Source organism: Ailuropoda melanoleuca, chromosome 4 (genome assembly GCF_002007445.2).
Source record: "Ailuropoda melanoleuca isolate Jingjing chromosome 4, ASM200744v2, whole genome shotgun sequence".
Classification (NCBI taxonomy): Eukaryota; Metazoa; Chordata; class Mammalia; order Carnivora; family Ursidae; genus Ailuropoda; species Ailuropoda melanoleuca.
Window position 1 is genome coordinate 107,234,982 of NC_048221.1, and position 22,668 is coordinate 107,257,649.

Consider the following 22,668-nt stretch of genomic DNA (forward strand, 5'->3'; position numbering starts at 1 on the left):
GGAGGCGGGGGGGGAGGGCGGGGAGGTGAATAAATAATAGGAAATAAAACTTCATGAAGCAGAAAATAAAAGGCAGATTATACAGATGTGGCAATTTGAAGGATCATTGCCTCTGTCCTCTTTTTAACTGCTGCATCTGGAGTTTTGAAGCAGCTTACCCTCTCCCTCCCTCTGCCACGTCCCCGCCTGGCTGGAGGCCCCCACGGGGCCAAGGCACGAGTGGGGACAGCACCTCCATCCGCTCTGCGGGTGGCGTTCCCTAGTCCCATGCGCTGATGGCCTGCCTTGGCTGAGCCTGTGGGGCTGGGGCAGAGGGTGAAGGGGGCGCTGGGTGTTTGGGGGTGATGCCCCGAGTGAGGTGCGTCTGGGGCTGTGTGTGGAGAGCAAACGTCTGCAAGACAGCAGGGTCTGGTTGAGGACAGGGGTGGTCATGCGGAGTGTGGACAGGGCAGGGATGACAGCAGGGAACCTGGATGGTCAGGGATGGGGTGAGGAAGGGCGCCCCTTCCAAAGGGGCTGTGGCTGAGGGGTAGCTGGAGGGTGAAGTCTCCATCTCTGTATCTTCCTGCAGGCAGCTTCCTTCTCCCTTTTCATCAAAATTCATTTGTTAAGCTTCAATTTGACACTGTGCCAGGTGCTATATAAACAGACATGGTCCCTGCCCTTAAGGAATTTCCAACCTAAGACACACACACGCTGACATTTTGTTTATTTTATTTTAAATATTAATGTATTCCCCACCTTGTTCCAGAGAGGATTTGAGACAGCTCACAGGAAATGCATGCAATAAATTAGAAAAATACAAATAAGAACGAAAGCATCAGGACCACAGAAAATACACAGCGAGTGGTCCCAGGCGGCCACCGTGGAGCTGTGCGTGGGCCTTGAGCCTCGTGGCGGTGGCCCGGTGGAAGGGTGTCACGGTCCCTTACCTGACTGAGAGAGTCATTGCTTTTCTGTCCATGTACCTCGTCCAGACCCTGTCCATGTCACACCAGACAAAGACGTGAGAAAACCAGAAGCTTCCGCCTGACACTGAGGGTGAGGCAAAGGCCCATTTGGCTCAAATATCCTCATAATCCTGGTGTGTTCCCTCTTACATCCACTGTCACAGAACCGTCACAGAATCATTAATAGAAACAGGGGAGTCAGAAGGGGACAGGTGTAGGGCGACGACCCTGAATCCAGTCTTACGTGTAGTAATGTCTGTACGGAAACTTACCCTCTCCAGGAAGGTGGTTGAGGGCCTCGTCCCACCCAGTCAGACCTCCGGGGCTGAAATCCAGCGCAGAGACCAGAGCTGAAGGTTTACCTCAGGAGGCTTTCCCAGGAGCTATCCTGAAGCCTCCCAAATCCACACTTTGGGAGAAAGCAGAGTTCAGGGGTAGGAGGAGCAAGGGGAGGAAAGACAAAAAAAGAACAGGTAAGAAGGGAGAAGAACCAGGAGAACGTGGAGGCCAGAAGCCCAGGGGGGAAACAGTTTTGAGAGTTACACTTTTGAACTGCAGGTGTTGGGCCCTGAGCAACGGAAACCAGCTTGCCCAGCTCCGACCCTTGGGAAGCGTATGTTCTATTGGGAGCAGAGACAGAAAGAAGAGGGAAGAGAATGAGGGGAGTGCAGGGGAAGGGAGGGAGGTAGAAAGTTACAGACTTAACTGGCGGAGCAGGGCTCCAGGAAGGCTTCCTGGAGGAGACGGCATCCAGATACAGTTGGTTTCCTCCCCTTCCTGGGACTGGTAGTACTCAGAACTTCTCCTCAGCTGGTCCCAGTTCCCCATCCTTTTCGTGATACTGCCTCACGACCACCCCATCTCAGAAGGTGGGCTCTGACTACCCTGGTGATCAGCTCAGAGTGGGCACATGGCTTAGAGTGGGCAGCTCAGAGAGACTCTGTTCCTGGACTTGAGTTTGAACTTCCCAAGAAGCAGATGGTCTCTATGTGCTAGACTGGCACCAAGAAGAAAGCGATTTGGTAGCTACTGGGGCCATCTTGGGACCGTGAGGGCTGCTCCTGCCTCCTAGCCTGGGAGATGGAGCCCAGAAGAATAGAGGGGGGCAAGGTTCAGTGAGGAGCCCTAGCTCAAGTCTCCTGACCTGAATTGAGACTGTCCCATTATGGGAGCGAGGAAATGTCCTTTTTTTGCTAAAGCCCGTTTGAGTTCAGATTTGTTACTCACAACTTCAGGCAGAGGGAAAGCCAAGGCCTTGCATTTGGAGAAGAACGTAAGCGGTGCCCCAAGGGCGGGAGTGGGAAGGCCAGCAAGACCGTGAACTAATAGCTAACTTGCTAGGCTTTCCTTCGGTGCCAGGCATTGTTCTGAGATGTTTACGCGCATAATTTTACTTATTCCTCACAAGGATCCTGTGAGGTAAGTAGTGTTATTATCCCCATTTGATAAAAAAGCAAACCGAAGTACAAGAGGCTAAGTAACTGGCCCGTGGTCAGACAGCTGGGGACTCGATCCCGGGCAGTCCAACTCCAGGTCCTGCCTGCTGAGACCAGATCACACTGGGCTTGTGTGTGTGTGTTGGGGGGGTGGGGGGAGCAGGCAAGTCTCTGGGTCAAAGGTCGCTGAGAGGTGAGGGGCATGTAGGCTGAGAAGACGTTGGATTCGATGATTAAGGGTATTAGTGGCCTTTCTGGTGTGTCCTCGTTTCAGGGAAGGGTAGAGCAGAAGCCAGTGTTCAAGGTGTGAATGGGAACCAGGTGTGAATGGGAGCCAGGCGAGGGAGGGAAACAGCTGGCAAAGACCACACATCTGTGGGTCTCAGCTACAGGAAGCAAAGAGTCAAATGCAGGCTTTTCTTTTTCTTTTTCCTCGCTAGGGTGATACACTGGAAGTTGTTTGCAAGGGACAAGGAAGGGGGTAGAAAGTAGGCCCAAAGACCCAGATGGGACCCCTGAAGGAGAGAGGTCATGGCAGGCAGAGGCAGGGGTGGTGTGTGGTCTCAGGGAGGAGGTCAGTCCCAGGAATGCAGTGAGCACCTCTTCTTCTAGAGAGGGGAAGAGGAAGGGACTGGCTAAGGTGTGAGCCGCAGTTAGATGGCAGGGGGCAGAGACATCCAGAAAAGTTGGCAGAGGGGCAATGGGGAGGGGCCATCATGAAGTGTGGCATTCAGGAAAGCCATAAGTATGTGCTGGCACGCGCGTGGGGCTGGGGGGAAGGGAGGGAAAAGGGCCAGATGGGGGATTGCCAGGTTGTCCTAGGTTTCCAGGCCATTGTTCCCCCCCCTTTTCATTTTTTATTTTAGACTTACAGAAAATTAGCACAGGTAGTAGAGAGGGTCTCCAGGCCATATTCTCACTCTACCCATTGGCCTTATTCACTCAAGTCATTTCATTTTCCTAAAGCAAGACTCCCAGCTGGTTGCCTCCCAAGCCACGAGAGCCTGGGCCTCTCTGCTGGTTGAGCACGCTGGGGGGCTGCAGGCAAGGTCCTGTGTGAGCAGGCCCCACCCCACCTTTACTGCCGTGTTTCCCTGGCCCACCTCCACCCAGTCCGGCAGCCCAGCTCCTTCCAATATAGCCCACCTGTCGTCACCATCCGACTCTGACCCCCAAAAGGAAAGGACCCAAGCCTTGGGCCTCGGAGGCCTTTTACTCTTTTCTGGTGCTTGGCAAACAACCAGCAAATGAATGTTATCAGCAGAAAGCCTCAAGGCACAGAGATGCTGTGAGACCAGGAAGAGGTTACATCTGGGGTATCACCTGGGTCATGGCGGGCCCAGGGCCCTGGAGGCTGAGCCCCCCTAGAAGGGAAAGGAGGAACCAAAGACAAACTTCAGCCAGCCTTCCAGAGCCTGAGCTCATCACCGAGAACCTGTGCCCGTCCGTCCCGTGGTCTGCAAGGAGATGCACCAACCCACCTCCCAGATGGGAAAGGAAGCGAGGGTGGACACAAGCTCAGACACAGGCCTTGGGTCGGATCTGCCCCACATCTCAGGACTGGGACTGGGAGCTCACTCAGTTTTCACTTTTGTGGGGACAATTCTTTGGGGAACTCTAGGCGCCCCCATATGGCTCCAGAAACCCTTTTCCTTTCCATCCACAGGAAGATGGGAAGATGTCGGAGTTGCAACCCTTTGCATGGCTGACTTCTCCAGAAGGTGGGAGGCCTCTTGGACCACTGTGGGTTTAAGAAGTGGAAGGTCCAGGTTCTGGTGATGGCTGGGGAGAAACAGGCTAACTTTCTCTTCTGGGAACAGAGCTCTGCAGCGGGACACCTGGGCCTAAGAGCTTGAAAGATGCAAGCCCGCCCCCCAGTGGTCATATTTCAGAACTGCAGCCTTACGACGCAGTCTCCACCTCGCCAGGCCTCTGGGCCAAGTCAAGCCTAGGCTGCATTGGCCAGGTGGGGCCCTGCAGCCCCGATCTGTCTCTGAAGGCTTCGGGTGCCCAGGTGAAAGGTGCCAGTCCCACACATGAGCCAAGATGCATCGAAGTGCCATATACATGCACAAATGCAGACAAACCTCCGCCTTTTATTCTGGCTTTAGAAATAAGGATACACGTTCAGTGAGGTCAAATAACCCACTCAAGGCCAAGTTTGTGTTGGTCCAGGGGCAAGTCACATCCACCTGATACTAGGTTTTCACCTATTAACTGCACATCAGTGACGCAAGCCGCTTTAAAAATATATATCTATGCCCCCGACTCAGACCTCCTGAATCCAAATCCCTGAGCGAAGGGTGGGAATGTGTCTTCAGCAGCCCCCCTCCCCCCCACGAGATAAAGTGTGCCTCTTTACTGACAGCAAGGAACCAGAAAACAGGATGGTTACCTCCTGGAGGCCAGAGACATGTTTCAGTCATTCCTGGAATCCCCTCGTACTGGCCCATAAATAGTGGTCAATACTATTTGTGAAATGAATGAATGAGTGGATGAATGAATGATTCAGAGGTTCCCTGAGGCTCTGACAGCCTGCACGCACCGTGTTCCACACGCACAGACCTACGCAGGCACATACAGACGCATGTAGGCACAGATGGGCCCGGGCGAGGGGAGACCCAGCCTGGCATCCTGCGGGTGGCTCCAGCCATGCAGGTCTGCCTGGCCCTCCCTTCCTCACACATCGGTGCACACCTCCTTCTTCACCAGCCTGCATTTATTGTGCACCCACTGGGTTCTTGGCCCAGCCCTGAGCCCTGGCCTGACACCCTTTGTGGTCCCCAAGGGCCAGCCCCACTCGGTGGTGCTCCAGGCCCCACGGCTGGTTTCAGGCAAGGATGGGAGGGGCAGGGCCCTGGTGGGAAGGCTGGAGAGGCCGTGTGTCAGCCAGCAGGCGGCAGACAGGCAGCAGAGGCCCCTCTTGGCGGGCAGCCTACTCGCACACTTGGCTGAACAGAGACAATGGTGGCTGCCCCTCCAAGCCAGCCTCCTTCCCACAGGCAGAGCCCCAGGTCCCTGAGTGTCCGGAACCTCCCCCAGAGCCCAGCTGGGAGGCAGCCAGAGGGCAGCACAGGGGAACTTCCCAGGAAGGGCAGCAAAGCCCCCTGAGTGTTGGCGGGGAGGGGGTGGGTCTGGAAGGGGCCCTGGTGCCCCTCCTGGGGAATGCAACTTTATGGGGTGGGGTGTGCGGGAGGAGCCAGGCTTCTACCTGGCCCTCACAGCTCTCAGACAAGCTCTTCCCAAGAGAGCCCCCAGGGGATGTATCACGGCCTCTTGCCCCTCAGCCTCTCCCAGGTCCAAACTGGAGGACCTCCTTCCCTGCTCTGGGAAAACAAAGGCCCCTTGTTCCCAGGGCTCCCCACAGAGCTCTGGAGGTCCAACCCCATGGCCCTCACTGACCACTAATGGCTCTGCTCCGATGATTAGCAATTGGGTGTGTGAAGTAGGGCCTCTCTCATCTGCCCCAGGTGCATGGACGACTGTAGGGGGAAAGGACACCAAGGCCCAGGGCCCCAGGGTCAGCCTCACTGAGTTTGTCCTCGAAGCCCCCCCCGCCCAGCCCCAAGGCCTACCTGTCAGGGGGCAGGGCCGAGCCACCCTGCTCTCTCAGTCACCTGAGGCTGGCTGGGGTCTCCCACGACCTCTCACCGCATGTCACCTGAGTCCCAGAGCAAGACCATCCTCAGGGCTGTGGCTCCCCTGGCTTGACTGCCCAGATGTGCTTCTGCTGCCCCAGCCTCCCTTCTGGAAGCTCAGGGCCCGCAGGTACTGATTCTCAAATGAGCCCTAAGCTGCCCCCAGGCCCAAGAAATGTGGCCACTCTGGATTGTGAAAGGGGGGAGGGTGACAGGGGAGTACAGCCAAACCCTTGACCTCTGTCCTCCCTTGGGAGTGAGCAGGGACTGGGGCCGCTGGGGGCTGTAAGGGGGGTGGGCGCAGCACTATTAGGAAAGCTCCAGTGAACGGGGGAGTGAGGACTGCAGAGAAACAGGGCTTGCCCTTCAGCGGTAAAGGGGAGGGCCTCATCCCCCAGCACAGACCCACTGAAACAAAGCTCCTCCGTGGGGTCTCCTCTCAGGTCCCCCCCAAACACAGGGCCAGAGTCCGTGGGGCTGATGCCAGCTTTAGAGCTGATTGCGGTTCCTCTTGGGTATGATCTTCCGGTAAGTTCTGCGCTCTGAGATGTTGCGCTTCACCTTGGCCGTGGTGGGGGCCTCTTCCTGGTGCAGGGACGGGCTGGAGTGGGACTTCTTTAGGCTGGGCTTGGGCTCCTGAGTGCCGCCGGCTTCCCTCCCCAGCTGCTCTTCCCACAGGTCCAGGTCATCCGCGGGGCAGTGCAGACGGGCCACCAACAGCTGCATGTAGGTCTCGTAGCGGGTTTTCTGCAACACAGGGTCCCGCCACCTTAGCGTCAGCCCGGCTCCAGGGTGGGAGGGGGCGGGGCTCATGAGGGTCAGACCGCTCCCACATGTACAAAGTCTGGTGGTGAAGACTGCTGCAGAAAGAGGGCTGGACCAACACCAACGTCTGCACTGAGCTTCAGCCAGCAGACTTTGCAGAGCGCGTCCCCAAGCCCCACAGTGACCCGGACAGTGCAGTCAGCAGCCCAGCCCAGCTCTAACAGCCACCACCTCGTGGTGCTGTAACTAACGTCTCCAGAACTTGCTACATCTGAGACACTAAAAGATCCATAACCCACTAGGCCTGATCTGTGCGGCACTGCATACACACGGCTCACATCTGTACTGAAGCCTAATTGAGTCTGAACAGCTTTTTAACAATTGGCATCTGGAGAGCGGGGTGCCTACTCCCTTCATCTGCCGAACACTCTGGAGGCCTCCGTAACCAGCAGCCTTCCATGTATTAAGTGCACGCTCACCCTCCACCCCGCCCGACCCTCATCCCAGCCCCGGGTGGTTGGGGGGCCCAGGAATCACTGTCTCCACTTTATAGAGAGGGGAGTGAGGTCCAGGGAGGGCCAGGGGCTTGCTGCAGGTTACAGCTGGTCATAGGCAGGGAGAGGCTAGAATTCTGCAGGCAAGGCTGGGTACTGGCAGCCCAGGGCCCCTGGGAAGTGGTGCACCCACAAGCCAAAGGATGGGCCACAAAGGCAGGGAGGAGGCAGTGTGAGGCCCGGTGAACACAGCCCGGGGGTGACGCGGACCCTCCCATCTCTGGTCTCTGCCTCAGGATGGCTCTGACCCTCTCTGTTCTCATACGCCCCTCACCTACCACTCCTGCTTCGGGTCGCAGAATGTGTGCACTGACCAGAGGCGTAAGGTGTAAGGGGGTGGGGGGTAAGATGGGGAGCTAGGGGATAAAAAATTGCGGCATCGATCAGGGGACGAATAAGGTCCTTAGTTAAGAGTATAAATGAGGCATGGCCCTGACTGCAGTAGGATGTGAACTCACCAAGTTTGGACAAGTTGTTTCATCTGTCCCTGCCTGTTTCCTCATCTGTAAAGTGAGGATAATGGTCCCTACCCCAGAGCGGTGAGACAACTAAGCAAGATAATACAGGAAAGTAAAAGAACGTCCATAAGACACTGCCTATTAGTACTAGGTAGGTCTTGGGGAAATAATTCAACTAAAATACAGTTTTTACTTCAATTTAGGTAAAGCCAAATACGGTGTACTCTTAGGTGAAAGAAAGTGACAAAACGTCCCTGTGAGTGTGTCCAGACAAGCAGCTGCTAGGTGGCCCCAGGACGAGAAGTGCAGGGGTCTGCCTGCGTACAGAGACGCACACAGGGTCTCCCGCAGCCCTGAGCGGCCCGGGGAACGAAGGCTGCAAGGCCGGATGAGGCCGCGAGAGGGCGGCAGAGGGCCCAGCCGAGGGGCCGGAGAGACCAGGGAGGGCGGAGACTCCGGAGCCTGACCTCATACTCCAGGTACTCCTTCCTCAAACGGTACTCCTCCAGTTCTCGGCTGCGGCCCCGCCGCTCCGGTAAGTTCCTCTGCAGATCCAGCAGGTCGTCGGACGCAGCGTCCAGGCAGTTCTCGTGGGATCGATGCTGCTCCTCCTGGGAGCGGGAGGCGGAGGGGGAAGCTGTCCCACCGTTCCCCCCTCCGTTCCCGGCCCCAGGTGCGCAGCCCACCGCAAACCCCTCTCCGTTCCCTGGACCCAGGTGCGCAGCCCACCCACACTTCCTCCGTTCCCGGGCCCAGGTGAGCAGCTCACCCCACCCCCCTCTGATCCCGGGCCCAGGCAAGAAGCTCCCCCCCGCCCCCCCCCCGTTACTGGGCCCAGGTGTGCAGCGCACCCCCCCTCCGGGTTCCCAAACCAGGTGCGCAGCCCCGCTCTCCCATCTCCCACTTTGTCCCCGGGTCCCTGGCAGCCCTCTTCCCGGCCGCACCCGCCCCTTCCCGGGGCGCCTACCAGGGAGCTCTGGGCGGGGCCCACCGGCAGGATCGGCCGGACGAATCTGCGCTGGGAGCCCACGGCGGCGGGGAAGGGCGGTGCCGAGTGCGTGGCTGCGGCCAGGTTGATGCGCGCGATCCAGGAACTCATCTCCTTCGCAGTGCTGAGGGTAGAGGGGGCCATCAGTCCCCAAGGTGACAAAGTCGGTCCTGCCCCTCTCCCCCCAACCTCCCGTGGTCTGCACAGCCTTCCAGACTCTCAGGTCCGAGCGCCTCAAAAAGCCAGAAGCCCGGCCACCCGTCGAGGTGGTCGACCTCTGCTGTGGTTTTTATCATCCTTCCACGAGGAAAATCTAGGAAGGCAATAGATTCTGGATCAAATGCAAAAAAAAAAAAATGCTAGAGGCTTCCTGGAATCCTGGGTTCAGAAGTCGGAGGCTGGTCCCTTAAAAAGTTAAAAATTGAACTACCCTATGACCCAGCCATTGCACTACTGGGTGTTTACCCCAAAGATACAGACGTAGTAAAGAGAAGGGCCATATGCACCCCAATGTTCATAGCTGCATTGTCCACAATAGCCAAATCATGGAAGGAGCCGAGATGCCCTTCAACAGATGACTGGATTAAGAAGCTGTGGTCCATATATACAATGGAATATTACTCAGCTATCAGAAAGAACGAATTCTCAACATTTGCTGCAACATGGACGGCACTGGAGGAGATAATGCTAAGTGAAATAAGTCAAGCAGAGAAAGACAATTATCATATGATTTCTCTCATCTATGGAACATAAGAACTAGGATGATCGGTAGGGGAAGAAAGGGATAAAGAAAAGGGGGGTAATCAGAAGGGGGAATGAAACATGAGAGACTATGGACTATGAGAAACAAACTGAAGACTTCAGAGGGGAGGGGGTGGGGGAATGGGATAGACTGGTGATGGGTAGTAAGGAGGGCACGTATTGCATGGTGCACTGGGTGTTATACGCAACTAATGAAGCATCAAACTTTACATCGGAATCTGGGGATGTACTGTATGGTGATTAACACAATATAATAAAATAAAAAAAAAATAAAAAAAAAATAAAAAAAAGAAGTCGGAGGCTGGACCCGTGGCTTCCAGGGAGGAGGCCGCTGCTGGGGCAGAGTGGGCGGGGTCAGGGGAGCAGGTGCAGCCCTAGGACCCCTGTCAGCGGCAGCACTCTCCTGTTCCCACCAGGGCCCCAGCTAGCAGCCGTCAGAAGGCGGTGAGCAAGGGATCAGGGAGAGGATAGCCAGGGCCTTGCTGCTTGGCCGGTCCCCCGCCCCCCCGCCCGGGACTTACGGGGCCTGGAAGAGGTAGAGACGCCAGTCGGCAGTCCGCAGCTGGAAGACATGCGGCTTCTTGGTGTAATGGGTGGCCGGGGTGGCCAGCGAGTGGTGCACCCCCACCGGCTCATCCACCATCTGCCCCACCAAACTCTCCCCTTCAGGAGGGCAGTGGTCCTCTCCCTGCCACGGGACACAGGGGCTCAGAAAAGAGCTGATCATCAGTGGCCCACCCTCCGAGCCATTCTGGGCCTTTCCCTCTTCCCCACACTGCCTGTCAGGGCTGTGCACCCCCTTCCTACCTTCAGGAAGTACAGGACCATCCCCCGAAGCAAGGTGTGGAACATCTTCCAGCCGCGCTTGCCCCACGGCGCTGCCCCAGGAGAACACAAAGGCAGTGATGGCACCCCAGCCAGACTCAGACGCACACGGTCCCCTCTCCCCGCCAGCTCAGTCCCTCCACAGGTGCACGTAAACACGCAGCAACATACCCACACCACAAAACACAATCACGACCAAGCAGGTGCCATGCCTCACACCCAGGCAATCGTCCTCGGATGCCACAAACAACAAGAGCAGATGTCCACACCCACCGTCCCCTCTCCAAACATTCCCACCCAGGAGCACAGTGCCACTAGACATCTTTCTGGTCCCATCCAGAGAGGCACAGGGGCTCAGGTCCTCTTGCAGAAGAAGGCCGGCTTCCCCGGGGTCACCTCCCAGCCTTGCTCAGGCCCTGTGGCCTCTTGCAGCCAAATGCTAGTTCCCTGGCTGGCGGCCGCACCCTGTCCGAGCCATCCAGGATCCAGGATGTGGTCTGTCGTTGCCCGGTTCGAAAGCCTCTGCGTGTCTGCTACTCTGTCACACACCCCCTGTTCCCAGCAGACTATGCCTGCTCTTTTGTCTGTGGGAAATGCCCTCTGGCCTCTTTTCCTCCGAGGTTCAGCTCAGATACCATCATTTCCCAGAAGCCTCACCCATCCCCGTCCCCCACATCTCATCCTCCAGATCAAATCAAAACCTAGCCCTCCTCCACACCCCCATACTTGATCTCACCCTCCCTACACCCCTCAGACATTTCTACCTTTTATCACAGACACTGATGTGCTCGTCTAACCTCCCTGGGGGCAGGGAGACCTAGGTCTGTCTTGTCTCTGCACCCCCGCCCCCTGGCGTCTTACCCGGCACCCAGCACACGGTCACCGTCAAGGACGGAACGCAGGCTGCCTGTCCTTGACCTGCGCCATCTGTCTGCACCCCGGCCCCCACGTCAGCCCGCGGCCCCGTGCCGAGCCACTGTGCATGCCCGTGTGCACATGCACACTCGGTTCGGTGGCGGACACAAGCCCCACACGCAGCGGGGCAGCAGACACTCACTCTTCTTGCCATCCGCATCGTGATGCATCTTCCGAGCCAGGATGCCCTGCTTGTAGGTGGGTGCCGTGGGGTTCTGGGCCAGCTGGAGGAAGGGGTTGCTCATCTTGCCCGTGGGGGGAGACACCTGGGCCTTCTCTGGTCTGCCTGCATCTTCCTCGTCCCTGGACATCAGAGAATCAGCTTGGGACTACTGATGGGGCAACGGCCACCAGGAGGTGCCCACGGCCTCAGCACCCTCCACCCTCTCCCTAGCTGGGGAGCCATACCCCGGAACCCCCCAGAAGGAGTCCTTCAAAGCCAGCCCATCCACTCCTATCATCCCCACCCCCCATGGCCCCCAGCTTCTCCAGGTGTTATCTGGGCTCCTCTACCCTCTTTGAGACAGGCCCAGGGCCTGGTCTCTGGCTGGACCCCACTCAGAGGGGAGCATTGTCCAGGCCCCCCGCCCCGGGCTCCTCCAACTCTCAGGTGGGCAGGTGGAGGGAGGACAGGCCCAGAGACAGGGGAGAGGGGTGGAGAGTGGAGGGAAGGGGCACTCTCACTTACACGGCCCATTCAAGCTTCTCACTTCGGATAGACCAGTAGAGGGCCTAGAACAGAAGCACACAGTGGGCAGGGAGCCACGGCGCATGGGGCGCAAACTTTGCCAGCAGAGGTAGGCCAAGGGCAAGCTGCAGGCTGCCTCTTCCACCCCCAGCAGGAAGCAGCTCACGCATGCCTCCGTGCACCCATGCATACATGCGTGCCACCATTTACGGAGCGCTCACCGCGTGCCAGGCACCGGGCCAGACGCCGCAGACAGGATGACAAAGCAATCCTAGTCCCTACCTGAGTTTAGGGAGGCCTGAGCTAGTTCTCCTGAAAAGGAAATGAATCATCCGATACCCTCCTGCCCAGAGGGATTTGACAGAGCAAGGGGCTATAGACGGATGGTGAAGGAATGAGTAAACGAGGCGCTGGGACTTTGAAATGATCTAACGAAGAGTATTCATGTCCGTGCATCTTGCCCACCTTTGTAACCCTGGCAATGCCTAGCAGGCTGCCAGGCACACAGCAAGTGTTCCAGAAATGTTCACCACATAGACAAAAGGAACCAGTACATCGCTGTTTAAAAAAAGCCTGCTGTGTCCCCCGGGCCGTGCTAAGCCCCCGACGACCTTTATTTCATTGCGAGCACCACACTTAGCATGGTTTCTACCCCAGGAGGAACTCCAAGAGCGGGCCAAGGGGCAAGCTGCCCAAGATTAGAATTCAAACCCTAGAACATCCAGCTCCTAAGTCTTAGACTTACTGCCACTTAAAAGTCTGCCCTTTCTCATGCCGAGAGCCAAAAACCCAGTGCGTCTCAGATTTCCCATGGCTCAGAGTCACCTGGAAACTCCAGAGATCATTTAAGGGGTCCCAGCCCCAGAGATTCTAATTCAGTAGGTCCAAAGCAGGGGGCCTATGAATTCGCACAAGCCAACAAATTCCACAGTGCTGCTGCTGCTGCTGGCTAGGACGCACACTCTGGTACCTTCCATAAACAAGCTGTGGCCTCCCAAGGACCTTGCAGCAGAGCCAGGCCCAGGCTGAGCATCTCCCCCAGGGACAAGGAGCTACAGAGGGAGACCCGGCATCACAAGCCCAGGGAGCAGCACCCCGCCCCCCACCCCCGGTGCCTTACCTTCAGCAGCTCCTTCGGGAAGTTCCCGCCGTCTCGCAGGCCGTTCAGGTTGGTTATGAATTCCTGGCAACTCATGCTCTTCCCAATGTTCTGTGGCCATTGAGAGAAGTAGGGCAGCAGGGGGCACCCCCCCCCCCGTTCACACTCTGGAACCTTCTGCAGTTCTCCAGACCTACTGCCCCCGGAGCCCTTCCGTGACCCCATCCAGGCCTCTGGCCTCAAGCTCCCTGCCCCCTCACCTGTCCGTGCAGGTCCGTGTTGAGAAGCATGATGGCACAGGTCAAGGTGTGAACAGAATCTGCCCCAGAGGGAGGTGAGTGGAGAGAAAGCTTGTTGGAACCAGGACTCCTGCCTTTCCACAGCCTACACTGGGTAGGGTGACCCCCAGATGCTTCTGGCTCTCCACAGCCCCCCAAACACACTCCCAAGAGCTGCTGCCCAGTGAGCGCCTGAGCAGACCTGGGGGACACTTCCACGCCATCCTTCTCCCAGCAGCCCAGCGTGCCCTGCCCTGCCCTCAGCCTGCCCCTCCCTACCTGCAGAGGAGAAGGCCCCGGGATTGCAGTAATGGAAGCGTTTGGAGAACTGGTAGAGGATTCGCTCCCGCTCCTGAGTCTCCCCGCTGAGCACCAGGGCCTGGAGGAAGCCCCTAGAAGGAGGGCCAGAGTCCAGGACAGAGCCCAGGCTGAGGCAGTGGGTAGACTCCAGAGCTGGGGGCCAATCAGATTCAGGCCTCACCAGGGCCACCCCCTCCCTGCCATCCCTCCTCCCCAGAGTGGGCCTACAGGCATTACCGGAGGGCTCGGTCCAGGCTCTGGCCTCCAAACTGGAAGAAGGACAAGTACTCCTCAGCCACGGCCCTACTGAAGTCATTGCTGCGAGAGGAAATAAGAATGAAGCCCACACCGGGCAGGTCTGGGCTGGGGCCGCAGGTGCTGAGGGGCCCCAGGGCCTGCACACATCCCCAGAAGGTGAGAGGGTGAGGGGGCAGCTGGGGTCTGGTCTGCCACGGGCACCCGTCCACTGCTGAGTGGGGAGGACACGTGGAGTTGGGTGGGGGAGGCAAGTGGCCAGGTCTAGTGGCTCTAGGCAGGGCTCAAGAGTGTGGAGAAGGGGTGACAAGTGGGACTAAGAGGAAGGGGCAGGCACGGCAAGGGGACATAGAGGGGACGGATTAGGACAGGAACAACAGGATAAAGGTGAGCGCTGGGGCGGCCGGGGACGGAGTCCGTGGACCACTCCTCCTCTCCTGAGACAACCTGCAGCCTTGCTCAAGCTCGAAGCCCCTTACTTCTTCTGCAGGTGGGCAGCCACCTCGGACTTCCGGAAGCCTTCCAGGTGATAGAGGCGAGAGGCCAAGTTCCAGGCCACCTTTTCGGGGCTGACACCATTAGCCAGCTTGTCTCCAGTCTGTGGCCTTTGGCTTTCCTCCGAGGACTGCGCTTGGGGCATGGGGCTCTCGGGAAGCCTGCAAAGGTCCAACAGTGTCCTCAGACTACCACGTGGGGTGGACAGGGTCAAGCATCCCTCCAGGTCAGTCATGGAAGGGGTGCTCAACAGGGGAGCAGGAGTGCTGGGGGGGACCAGCTGGAACAGGACCTCAGCGGGGACCTGGCCGGGCCTGACCTGGGCACCGGGAGGATCCAGAGAGGTGGCGTGCCTGCCAGGCCCGCAAGGCTTGGAGCCACGTTTAGCACCCAGCACTTTCTCAGGTAAACCACGAGGATGTTCTGAGCCTAGTTCACCTCAGGGGGCAGGTGCAGCCCTTTGAAGATGCCAGTGGTATTTAATCCTTCCCCAGGAGGGATGGTATTCGTCTCCCCGACCCCCACCAGCCACTTGTCTCCCTCACCCATCCTGCCCTGCTCGTGATGCCTCCTTGCCCCCTTCCCTCCTTTTCCCTCCCAGCTCCAGCCCCAGGCTTCCCTCCTAGAGCTGAAGCCAAGCAAGGTGCAAGGCTGAGGGAGGAACAAGAAGCCAGGCCTCAGGCATGGCGACAGCTGGGGGGGGGGGGTCATAGAGGTGGCTTCCGACCTCTCCCTTCCCACACCGGCAGCCTGTGGGAAAGCAAGCCCTTGCCTCAGGTGCCACGTGGTGACCTGCTCTTATTATGAACATACAGGGGACCAGGCCACCCCACCACACTCGGGGGACACCCAGTGTCTGACACTCAGAACCTCAGAAGTCACCAAGCCCAGTCTCTGCCGGACTCTCCCCTTTCCCCTGCAACACGACAACCGGGGCTGGGGGACCCTCCTTATCGGAATATTCCATACCCCAGTGACCACCGTTAGGGAGCTGTACAGGTAAGGAACAGCAGCAGCCTGAAAATGTGCACGGATAAGCTGACCCCTTATAAAATGAGGCTGCCGGCGACAGGCCTCTCTCCTCACACGAATGTCCATCTCTGCCCCCGGCTAGGCCATGTCTACGCCGCTCACTTCTCCCTGAGGCTCCTGGGCACCCGGAGGGGCCAGCGTAACGAGCCCCACTGAAAAGTGACATTACAAATCTCGCCCCCCAAAAACACAGGGCTTCACAAACTCCGTGTCAGTGAGGCCAGAAGATTCCAGGAATCGCAGGAAAAGCCACTGACAAACAAGGAACCGAAGGAGTGAGTCCAGTGGACAACTGGAGGGGAGAAAAATGATACACTCGTCGCATCTGAAGAGAACTATTTGATAATCAGCTGAGCAAACCCTCAAATGCTTTTACAGAAATGACCTTGTGCATTAGTGTTGTTACTAAAATAATATCTAGAGAGGGAGTTACTTCTGGGGAAAAAATAATGCAAATATAAACTGTCACGGGATTGTGTACTTTAAATGGGTGAATTGTATGATATGTGAATTATTTCTCAATAAAGTTGCTATTAAATTAATTGAGGCATGGGGCCTGCTTGGGATTCTCTCTCTCCCTCTCTCTCGGCCCCTCCCCCCAAAAAATAAAAATTAAATTAATTGAAATGAAATAAAATCAAACGAAAAATAAAATATTATAAGAAATAACCTCTGTGACCTCTCTGTGACAGTCAAGCACAAATGAGACCTCCCGTTGGACCAGCAAACTCGGCCCAGGAAATGATCCGATGTTGTGCTGAAAATAAGATTAAAATTACTTATTTATGTAATATTTAGCATCATAGCAAGAAAAGCCCCAGTCGAGCCTTTTTTCATTATTTACTATGAAAATATGGTTCTCATTTCGGGTGGCTTTACTTACTTTTATTTTGGGTTGAACTGACTTTAGTTTTGCTATGATGAGCCCTCTCTTCTCAGATCCTGAGACTCCCCTGATTCCCAAGCTTCCCAACACCTCCAGAGGCAGCAGAGTTTTCCAGATGCATGAGAGAGATGCCTTGGTTTTGGGGGCCTGAGGTTCTGTCCCCATCACCCAGTGACACTGAGATGGTGGGGGAGGGGCGGCCCTTCAGTTAGTGCAACCCAAACCATCACCGGTTCTCCCTGGCCTCTTCAGGATGTCCCCTCCTCGGCCAGCCAGAGGACAAAACCTCTTTCCCAGGTGGAGGCCCCAGCGCTGACAGCCCCGTGCAGCCTCTGGAGGTGGGCAGACATCTAGGCTGGTTTCCCAACGGTCCTACTCCCGCCTCTGGCCACGGTTCTGGTATTATTCGATCCTGCCATGGGCTCCAAGATCCACTCCCTCGGTTCCAGTCAGTCTTCCCCTCGGTGTTCTGGCTTCCCCTGAGACCTGAGCCAGCGCCCTCGGCCTAAGGCTCCCCAATGGGATTCTCCCAGACACCTCCTCAAGTTGAAAGCGGCGTGTCATCCCCACATCACAAACTCTGACCTTCCCACTCCCCGCCCTGCTTAGCACAACTCCCGTTTTTCTGGGCACGTGGTGCTGGTCGGGTCCTCCGAACACCTCCCCACCTCCTCTCCTGGTGACTGGGCTCTTGGGGCATTGCCTCAGCGGGCACAGATCCTGCCCCACGTGTATAACTGTCTGCTGTTTGGTTTCTCATGCTTTCAAACCCCCCGCATTGCTGGCACCCGGTCCTATAAACCTGGTTTAAGAGATGTCGGTATGTTAAATCCCAGTGGGCATTTCTCATGCTCCATCCAGACCAGGGTATTCTTAAATGCATCCACAATTAGAATCAGAGAGCTGGTTAGTCTAACACTTACCGTTCTGTAGAGGTCAAGCGAGCACCAGGCTGGATGGCTCCAGCCTCTGGAGTCCTGGCTGGGCCTTCACTCTTTACTTCCTTCCCTGGGTGTGGGGCCTCTCCTGCCTCCTCTTTCTTCAGGAGACTTGGCTCTGCCCCATCTGTCTCCAAGAGTGAAGGGCGTGAAGCGTCTAGGGTCCACTCGGGAAGACTGCTGCCCCAGTGGGGGCTCCGGGGCTGCGGGCTGCTTTCCTGGGAGGACACAGGGCTGGGCCTGGGGCCAGGGCCTCCGCTCTCAGACTCAGGGCTGCTAGGCTCCGGCGATGAGGCTGGGCTCCCCCAGGGGCCAGGAGCCAAGGTGCGCAGAGCAGACTCCTGGGGACACTCAGCATCACTGTCACCTGAGGAGGAGCATGGAGGGAAGCTGACATGGGGCGCAAGGCAGGCTGAGGGCCAAGGGGCCCGGCAGAGCCAGGAAAACAGGCCGCTTGGCCACCCTCACGAGCTCCCTCCCTGGGGCTCCTCCCCCTGGAGCTGGGCAGCGTGTTCTGTCCCTCCTCCGGGCAGGGACCTCCCACATGCAGAGGCAATGGGCAGAGGGCTCCCACTACTCCAGTCCCCGGGCAACCCCAGGGGTTCAGGACTCCCTAAACCATTAAGACCTGGGCATCAGAAATGCTGGGTCTTCGGCACACTTCTTCATTAATTCTATGAAATGAGCATTTTCAAACCCATTGCATGAATGAAGTCACAGAAGGAGAAGCAGGATTTCATCCCTGGTGTGGCTTCAACATGATACAATGGGACTTCTTAATGCTATCTATGGATCCAAGGACGATCTTTGTCCCCACCCAGATCCAAAGCCTCCCACACCCAATTGTCCAGAGCCCATAACAGGTCTCACCTTGGTCCAGGGAGATCAGAGGCACCTGGGGCCAGGAAGGACCCTCTTCTGTCTGCCAGCCTTCCGGGCTGGGCAGGGCCTGTTGAGAGAAGCACAGGATCTCCATGAGCCCTGGAGGTACTGAGAGGGGAAATGGGGGAGGGGAGAATGACTTTGAGTATCCAGGAGCCCTCCCTCCCTGCTCTCTTCCCATCCAGACAGCACAGCCCCAGTCTAGTCTAGGCCTTCAGTTCAGAAGAGGAATCCTGGATGAGAGATGACCGCATCCTAGGGGTGCTGGTGCCCGCGCCCAGAATCGAGACTCGCTGGGGCTCACGTTCCTCCATACAGATGAGGACGGGGAGGCCGAGAGAGGGGAAGCGACTTGCCCAAGTTTGCACGGGATGTGTGGTAGAGCTGGGATCAGATCCGACTTGTCCTGTTTCCCAGGCCAACACTTTGTCCACACAGGATGCTGCAGGTGGGGCGGGGTCAAGACTGTCTCCCAGAGAAGTCTTAGAGAGAAGGAGAGGCAAGAGGTTTGACCGGAGGGAAACTGTTCTTAGGGCCTTTAACGCACCCCGCAGGGCCTCCGGGGCCCCTCATCCATGCTCACTGACTTCTAGTCTTCTGTGCCCCCATCCTCCTCCCTCCGTCGTCTGCAGTACCAGCCGAAGGACGGGTTGTGTTATAGGGAGGGTGACAGCGCCCAGGTACTGGGATGGGAGCAAATGCCACTTGCTGTGAGGATGGGGCTCCCAGGCTCCCCCCTGAGGACCCCAAGGACCCTAGAGCAACAAGGTCTAGAGAATGCACTCTCACGGGACAGTCACAGTGCCCCACACTGGAGCCGCCAGCCTTCGGGTCGGGGGGGATCTCCGACAGTACTCCTAGCAGCTCCTGTGATCCTGGGGTCAGGTGGGAGAGCTGCTCTGGTTAATGTCTCTTCTGCATTGTTCTTTGGGAGAGATTAGAAAGTTACAGCTCCTCTCTGCCATCTTGAGTTTCCGTATCTCTTGAGCAGAGGGCTCCCTGGGAAAACTGTGCTCCCTACCATCTCACGCCACTTGTCCCCAGAGCTTGTCCTAGTTGCTATCAAGGACCTCTGCCCTTGTCATGCAGGCCTGATCTAGCGACCCTGGGCAGGGGGGTAGAGGGGTGGGAATGAAAGAGGGAGAACTCAAAGTAACCAAACGCTGCAATCTCTCGAGAAAAGACAAGACTCTTAAAACAGATATCTCCCCGCCTGGGGCAGAGGTCATCTCGCAGGCTGAACGCTGCCCTGTTAGGTTGGGAACGTCCTGGGGGTGGGAGGGGTAGAGGCTAAGAATGGCCTGGAACACACTGCAATTGGAGGAGCTGTTTGTTCTCCAAATGTGCCCAGACACAGCCCCCTGGAGCTGGTGAGATGGAGACATTTGTGGACTTAATTGCCATCAAGTTCTGTTGACATCATGGCATTCGTATAATGCCTTGTAATTCCGAAGGCCACACTGGGCCTGCCTTTCTGCTGTATTACTTCAGGATTCCAACAGGCCCTAGCAGCTAAAAAGAATGTTCTGGGCGCAGTGACCACAGAGAAAGGTCCTTCCTTCCATGTCCCTATGTACCGCCTTAGGTTGGTCTCTGGGGCTCGGCTTACCTCACTCTCCCCCCAGTCAGGAGGTGCTTCAGGGGTCCCCTTGGTGGCCTCCCCCACCATGGCCCACGAGAAGGAGTGAGGTTTGTAGGTGGGCACAGGGAATGGAGGCGTGCTGTGTCCGCTGGCGTCAGCAGTACCGTCCCCCAAATCTGGCTCGCTGTCCAGTTCCCACAGCACTCCCCGTCCTGGGAGCGGAGGCGCCGGGGTCTGGATACACTGGGGCTCAGGTCTCATATCCATGCGGGAGTCTGAGAACTCCCCAGAAAAGCGAGCTCCGGAAGGACTGGTGCCCGAGCAAGGGCTCTCCAAAAAGAGGGGGTTGTCGAAGAACACGCTCTCCTCCTCAGCGCCCCACTCCGGGAAGGAGTCTGTCCTTCCCTCCCTCGGCCACACGGAGTTCTGGTTCTCCCCCTCGGGGCCACCGTTGTCTCCCCCCGGGGCCTCCTCCACGAGTGAGCTGGGGTGGAGGCCTGAGCCCCGGGGACCCGTGGGGCTGGAGGGGAAAGGGGGGAGCTCCACAGGGGCCGCGGGTAGGCAGCACCTCAGCTCGGCCCTGAGCCCCTCTGTCTTCTCCAGCTCCTCCTCCAGGTCCAGGACACACATCTGGGCCTGCAGGATGCCTGCCCAGAACACCACCTGCGTGGACGTGCTCTGGCTCTGCCTCGGGCTCCCCAGCGGACGGCTGTTCCTGGGTGAGCCGGGGGGCACTGCTTTGTGCCCGGGCTCCCCCGGGGAAGAGCGACTCCCCAGGTGCAGGGGCTCCGTGCTGGAGGCCCTGGCGGGAGCATCTGGCCTCATGGACTCAGGAGGCTCCGAGGCCCAGCTGTGTTCCCCATGAGGTTTGGGAGGGTCGGGAAGGCTGCACGTTTCCATCAGGTGCACTCCTGGGCCGGGCTGCTGGTTGTCTCCCAAGTAGAGACTGAGAAATTCCATGGGCTTGCAGTGTTCAGAGAGTCTGTCGTCACCCATCATCCGGCGTGCAAGCTGATCCGGCGCCCCCAGAAGTGTCTGCCTTCACAGTCCCATTGTGCGGATCAGGGGAAGCGCTGGCCGGGGGCAGCAGGGAGTCCACGCCTACCCTGGAAATGCCCAAAGCAAATGCGGGTTAGTGCAGGGGCGCAGCCCCTGGAGGCACACGCCTCGTGTAGCAGAGGTTTCCAAGCGCCTGCCGCATCCCCGGCCCCGGCGGAGGGGTGTGCGCCTCCCCAGCCCTGCCAGGGGTGTGGGGGACACCATGGGTGCTGTCTACCCCAAACCTCAAGGGGTCACCCCAGGGCAGCTCCTGCTCCAAAGGCACCCATCTGTTGGCTGAAGGGGGCCGAGTGGCCTCGCTGAAAAAGACAAATGGGACAAACTGGATCTTTTTCATGGGCGTTTGGAACAGAGAACGGAGACACTGACGTGGTTGGCGGCAGGAACGGAAGGTGGACATTCCTTGGAACAGCCCGAAAGCTGTGGCAAGCCAAAAAACACACATAAACTGAAGTATGTGGGAGCCAAGCAGACACAGATGGGAGGCGAGGAGCCCTGAAGGAGAAGCGGGCACCCGGGAGAGGAAGGCGCGGGCTGCCTGATTTCTACTTCCCAGGGCTTGGGAGCCTCATCCTTTGCTCAGCTACACTCAGCTCCCCCGCCACCCCCTGCCACGGGTGGAGCCCCAGCCCCCATGGCCTACCCAGCTGCACGAGGAGGAGAGGGAGTGGCCGGAGACTCGTGGCCGAGCCCCCGGGGCCTGCACCGCCCCTGCTCCTACTGCCCAGTGCACGGCCGCTCCAGCACCACATGGATGCGGCTGAGGAATCCTGAAGGTATTTTCCGGGAGCGCGCGTCTCCATCCTCTGCCTGTAGACAGGTCACATGGCTCTCGGGGTGGCCCTCCTTCTGCAGAACAAGGGCTTGTTTTGACCCCACGGACACTATGCAACCCCTAACTGGACCCATTTCCCACTGGTAGTGGATCCCAGGCAGAGCAGGGTGAAGGGCCCGGGACCTTCCAGCACGATCTCTGGCACTAAACGCACCCTGGGCCCCACCACATCTTCGGTTTCCCTTTGGCCCACTTCCTTCCCTCACATGTTTCCACCCTGAAGTCTTGTGCGTGCTTGCACACTATATTAAACGATTTGGGGGAAAAGGTACAAAGAAACATACACCTGCTCCCACCTTGTAACTACCCGCTGCCTACTTACTGGCCCAGCATCAGACACTCAATAAATGGGAACCCCCAGAACTAGAAAACTGGGGTCAGGTAGGGGGGCCTACTGTCCAAACCTATTGCTAAGGTCACCTAGGAAACATGGCTCGGCACCGTGCCCTCTTTCAGGAGGGCACCTGACAGAAGCGACACAGGGCCATCATGAATTTCAGTTTCTTGTTCTTCCTGAGAGCCTCTTTCTGGAAGCCCTTCAGAAACAGAGCCCCTTTCTGGACTTTTCCCTCTCTGTCCCCACTCCCCCAGTCCTCCCTCCAAGCAAGAATGTGTCATTGCTGAACTCGGGCCTCACGATCCTGAACTTGAAGTCCCTGGGAAAGGCCCCTGCCCAGCCTTCGGGGCCACCAAGTTCTGGCAGTGGCCGCGGAGACCGTACTTTCCCCAAAGGTGGGGCTGTTCCTTATTTTTAATCTTGTATTCGATGCTCTGAATCAAATCGATGTGCACTGGTCTTGCCCTCGGCTCTCGTCAGATGGGTCTCCTAGCTCAGCCTTTGCTCCTTCTCGGTTCTTTGTCTCCACCCCACACCCCTGCCTCCAGTTAGAGGCTGAGGGTGCATATGCTTCGCTCGCTAAGTCCTCGGCAGGTCCAGGGGCAATACCAGAATACCTTCCCCTCTCCCCCGCAGCAGCAGTGCGTTCTCCGCGCTCTGACCTCTCTGCGCGAGAGCTGCCATAGTCCTATTTCCAAGGGGGAGGAAGGA

General features: G+C 57.7%; 1 protein-coding gene across 8 annotated transcripts in view; it reads right to left on the reverse strand.

The window, feature by feature from the left end:
• Window positions 1-4,450: 4,450 nt before the first annotated feature.
• PSD4 (pleckstrin and Sec7 domain containing 4) overlaps window positions 4,451-22,668 on the reverse strand; it is a 35,482-nt gene continuing 17,264 nt past the window's right edge. For 3 of the 8 annotated variants that reach the window (XM_034659505.1, XM_034659500.1, XM_034659506.1), the window contains exons 2-17: window positions 19,754-20,832; window positions 18,501-18,626; window positions 18,133-18,211; window positions 17,248-17,629; window positions 14,391-14,567; window positions 13,894-13,974; window positions 13,636-13,748; window positions 13,339-13,397; window positions 13,100-13,213; window positions 11,980-12,023; window positions 11,434-11,594; window positions 10,359-10,429; window positions 10,073-10,239; window positions 8,769-8,913; window positions 8,269-8,412; window positions 4,451-6,771 (exon numbers count right to left, since the gene is read on the reverse strand). In XM_034659505.1, coding sequence (XP_034515396.1) covers window positions 6,514-6,771; window positions 8,269-8,412; window positions 8,769-8,913; window positions 10,073-10,239; window positions 10,359-10,429; window positions 11,434-11,594; window positions 11,980-12,023; window positions 13,100-13,213; window positions 13,339-13,397; window positions 13,636-13,748; window positions 13,894-13,974; window positions 14,391-14,567; window positions 17,248-17,629; window positions 18,133-18,211; window positions 18,501-18,626; window positions 19,754-20,725 — 3,093 coding nt within the window. In that variant the 5' untranslated portion in view covers window positions 20,726-20,832 and the 3' untranslated portion in view covers window positions 4,451-6,513. Of the gene's footprint in view, window positions 6,772-8,268; window positions 8,413-8,768; window positions 8,914-10,072; window positions 10,240-10,358; window positions 10,430-11,433; window positions 11,595-11,979; window positions 12,024-13,099; window positions 13,214-13,338; window positions 13,398-13,635; window positions 13,749-13,893; window positions 13,975-14,390; window positions 14,568-17,247; window positions 17,630-18,132; window positions 18,212-18,500; window positions 18,627-19,753; window positions 20,833-21,009; window positions 21,085-21,428; window positions 21,635-22,668 lie in introns of all 8 variants that reach the window. The other 5 variants (XM_034659504.1, XM_034659501.1, XM_034659502.1 and 2 more) reach the window with 4 other exon arrangements.